Source organism: Octopus bimaculoides, chromosome 9 (genome assembly GCF_001194135.2).
Source record: "Octopus bimaculoides isolate UCB-OBI-ISO-001 chromosome 9, ASM119413v2, whole genome shotgun sequence".
NCBI classification, from domain to species: Eukaryota; Metazoa; Mollusca; class Cephalopoda; order Octopoda; family Octopodidae; genus Octopus; species Octopus bimaculoides.
Window position 1 is genome coordinate 22,206,176 of NC_068989.1, and position 4,250 is coordinate 22,210,425.

Consider the following 4,250-nt stretch of genomic DNA (forward strand, 5'->3'; position numbering starts at 1 on the left):
CTGTGGAGGCGCAATGGCCCAGTGGTTAAGGAAGCGGACTCGCGGTCAAAGGATCGCAGTTTCGATTCCCAGACCGAGCGTTGTGAGTGTTTATTGGGCGAAAACACCTAAAGCTCCACAAGGCTCCGGCAGGGGATGGTGGCGAGCCCTGCTGTACTCTTTCACCACAACTTTCTCTCACTCTTACTTCCTGTTTCTGTTGTACCTGTAATTCAAAGGGCCAGCCTTGTCACACTGTGTCATGCTGAATATCCCCAGAGAACTACGTTAAGGGTACACGTGTCTGTGGAGTGCTCAGCCACTTGCACGTTAATTTCACGATCAGGCTGTTCCGTTGATCGGATCAACTGGAACCCTCGACGTCGTAATCGATGGAGTGCCAACATCAATAACAGTATCTGTATTCAAATATTGAACCAATCTGATGTTGGCGTACCTGACATACAAATATTCTTTTGTCCAGTCTTACGTATTGTGTCTCACCCACTTCTCCCAGAATATACAACTAGCCATTATGTCTAATTCTTTCTCATCAGAACCCCAGTTTTCTGGAATTTCCACTCGCCCACTTTCATTATTTTGTTCGTTCACGCAGAGGTTAACATACAGATGTCCCAACTAAACATCAACCACATCGATATCGTCACCTGGGAGGCAATTCTAGAGAAATTGAAGCACTGCGCTATGTCCTTTTCTCTTGATAAAAACCTTTAAAAGTTCGTTTCACTTTTTTTATAACTATTCTTACTCTTTCATTCCAAATCATTATTATTTCTGAATTTTCAGAGTCGGAAATATTATGGATATTATTTTAAAGAGGATGGAAAGATACGCCATCAATTTAGAAGATTTGGTGGAACAAAGAACACAAGCTTTACTAGAGGAAAAGAAAAAGACAGATCGCCTATTATACCAACTGTTGCCAAGGTGACAGGATTATTACATCGCAGAATTCATGTTGTTGTAGACGCTGTTATTTCTTTCGCTGTCGTTGGCGTTGGTGTTGTTGCAAGTTCTATTTTATTTCTTTTGTTTCATTATTATCAATGTTCAAATTATTGTGTTAGGGAACGAAACAACAATTAAGACAAAAAAATCTCTCACACGAGCGTTCATTCCAAGCACACGCACATTTATATATACACATACACACATGTATGTATGTATTTCTTAAGGTTATTTCTACAGATATGTATGTATGTCATTATTCAGTTTATTTCAGGATTTCTTGCCAATAGAGAAAGAACCGGTTTCTAACCTAGATCCAAGGCTCTTTCACTGGAATTTCAGCATCAATAACAGGGTATTTTTGTTTGTATGTATGTATGTATGTAAGTATGTATGTATGTATGCATGTACACATATATACATATGTGTATGTATATATGTATATATGTATATATACATACACATATATACATATATGTGTATGTATATACACATATATGTTTATGTATGTATATATACACATAAGGCGGCGAGCTGGCAGAATCGTTAGCACGCCGGGCGAAATGCTTAGCGGTATTTCGTCTGCCGTTACGTTCTGAGTTCAAATTCCGCCGAGGTCGACTTTGCCTTTCATCCTTTCGGGGTCGATAAATTAAGCACCAGTTACGCACTGGGGTCGATGTAATCGACTTAATCCCTTTCTCTGTCCTTGTTTGTCCCCTCTATGGTTAGCCCCTTGTGAGAAATAAAAAAATAATATACACATATGTATTGCTGTATATACACATATACACATATATGTATATGTGCATAAAAATGTATCACAGTGGTGAAACATTACGAACGATTGGTCTTTCATTTGGTTATTTTGTACTTCTCACTTATTTCTAAAAACGACCGGAATGCTTCATCATGCTACAACAAAAAATTACTTTTCTTTTTTTTCTACAGAGGTGGAGTTACAACTCTTTTACTAAAATAGAAGGCTTTACAAATGAGTGTTGTTAATTGTGTCAACCAATCAGCCAAGTAGATGCATTTTCTTCATTGCTTAAACAAGTTTTTTCTTATCATCTCTGAGCATCATTTTGTCTCGAGTCATCCCTAATCCAGCAGAAATACAATCAAATACGTCCCAGTTATCAGTCTCATGACCTTAGATCGATTACTGCATCATGCACTACATTATCCAAGTTTCATACTTTTTAATGATCATATGTGATTTGAGGGAGATTTCGCTGTTATTTCTCAAACGATCTCATAGAAGCTTCTTTGCTGGATAGTGTTGATATCTTTTCACACTGGTAAAGATCCCCTTGTACGATTTTGAAACTAAAAGTCATTTACTAGCGGGCAAAGAGCCCGCAGTTAAACGTGAGAAAGTTTAATTTGTTTTCATATTGGTAACGGCTCCTTAGATAAATTATGAAGTCTTTTTTCTTTAAACCTTTATCTGCAAAATTAAATTAAACTTCATGGTCGTTCCAATAAAGATGTTAAATACCCACTATGAAAGAAAAAATAAAATTAATATTTTCTGCAAATCACGTTGCCGTTGTAAACTTGACATATCTAAACAAAGCTAGTTTTCGTCATGACATTCCTCAACAAAAGATATATTGGTATATAAAAATGCTTTCCGCAGCTAAAGGTAAATAAATTTTGATGGATATATTTGATTTCCGCATTAAAAGGGTTAAATCGGTAAACATCCCTCACTTACATGTAAAATACCCAGTTTTGCGAGCACTGCGTATATATCTACCCATTCTTCATTTCATAATAAAAATAAAACGTTTTAGATTTTGGTTAATGAAAATTTACACGTTGATTGTTATATTTATTGACAATATTTTACATATGTTAAGGCAGTGAGCTAGCAGAATCGTTAGCACGCCAGGCAAAATGCTTAGCGGCATTTCGCCCGTCATTACATTCTGAGTTCAAATTCCGCCGGGTCGACTTTGCTTTTATCCTTTCGGGGTCGATAAAATAAGTGTTAGCTGAACGCTGGCGTTGATGTAATCGACTTAGCCCCTCCCCCGAAATTACTGACCTTGAGCCAAAATCTGAAAACAATGTTTTACACATTTACAATTCAAAACAACAGAAAAGGCCACTAAGTGTCTTTGGATAAAGAGGGCAGACCAATGGTTTGCTGCTACTAGAAAGCAAGCTGAGACTTGATCAACGCTGCCTGGGTCAACTGGGTGAGTGGGTCTGATGATGAAGGGCTCGAAACTGCATGAGACCCAAGAAACATCACTGACGATAGATCTCAGAGTTTCCGCGAGATGCATCTTACAAACTAAACATGTATTTACAGTTCCTAACGGCCACTTTTTGTTTTCACTGTAGCCCTTAATCTTTTCTTAACTGAAGTGTATCATTTATTATGTTTAAAGAATAGGTAAATGTATATGCCGCACCCCGTATGCCGTGTCTTCACATTGCAAAAAGCATCTCGGTTATTATGGAAAACACATCAAGTAAATATTACGAAACTTTCTGTTGCAGGTCAGTGGCCGAAAGGCTGAAAGTCGGCGAAACTGTCTATCCTGAAGTATTCGAATCCGTGACCATATTTTTCTCAGACATCGTTGGTTTCACTACTTTGTCTGCTCTCAGTACACCTATGCAAGTCGTGGACCTTTTAAATGAACTCTATACTCTCTTTGATGACGTCATTGCCCAACATGATGTTTATAAGGTATGATTATTAAATTTTTACTTATCTTATTCCTCTTTTATCGTTTACCTGTCTCAGTCATTAAGCTGCGGCCATGCTTCAGCACCAGTGCGAAGGGTTTTAGTCGAATAAATCGAACCCATACATTTTTTTTTGTCGGATACTTTTCTTTTGGTTCTCTTTTGCCGAACTGTTAATTTTACGGGAGATGTAAACAAAGCAACACCGGTTGTCAAGCGCTGATGATGGACAAACATAAACACACACACAAAATTATATACGACGGGCTTCCACACAGTTTCCATCTACCGAAGTAACTCACAAGGAATTGGTCGACCCGGAACTATAGTAAAAGGTTATTTCCCAAAGTACCACGAAGTGGAACTGAACTCGAAACCAGAAGGTTCCAAAACGAGCTTCTTAACCGCCTTGGGATATTGTTTTGTCAAAGAAAGCAATATTTGATAAATTATTTTATTTTATTTTACACACGGCTGAAAGAGTGAAATTTGAAAAATATTTGAACACTTATTTTTATTGCCGTATTTTCGAGCATTCAAATTGTGGTGTAAACATACAATGTAAACATACATACATTGTCACTATCCTTCCA

The 4,250-nt window shown here is 37.5% G+C and overlaps 1 protein-coding gene across 1 annotated transcript in view; it reads left to right on the forward strand.

Moving 5' to 3' along the window:
- LOC106868016 (atrial natriuretic peptide receptor 1) overlaps positions 1 to 4,250 on the forward strand; it is a 100,713-nt gene that overhangs the window by 40,191 nt on the left and 56,272 nt on the right. Inside the window, exons 16-18 of the mRNA XM_052970332.1 lie at positions 497 to 597; positions 787 to 927; positions 3,466 to 3,658. Of these exons, the coding sequence (XP_052826292.1) occupies positions 497 to 597; positions 787 to 927; positions 3,466 to 3,658 (435 nt within the window). The remainder of the gene's footprint in view (positions 1 to 496; positions 598 to 786; positions 928 to 3,465; positions 3,659 to 4,250) is intronic.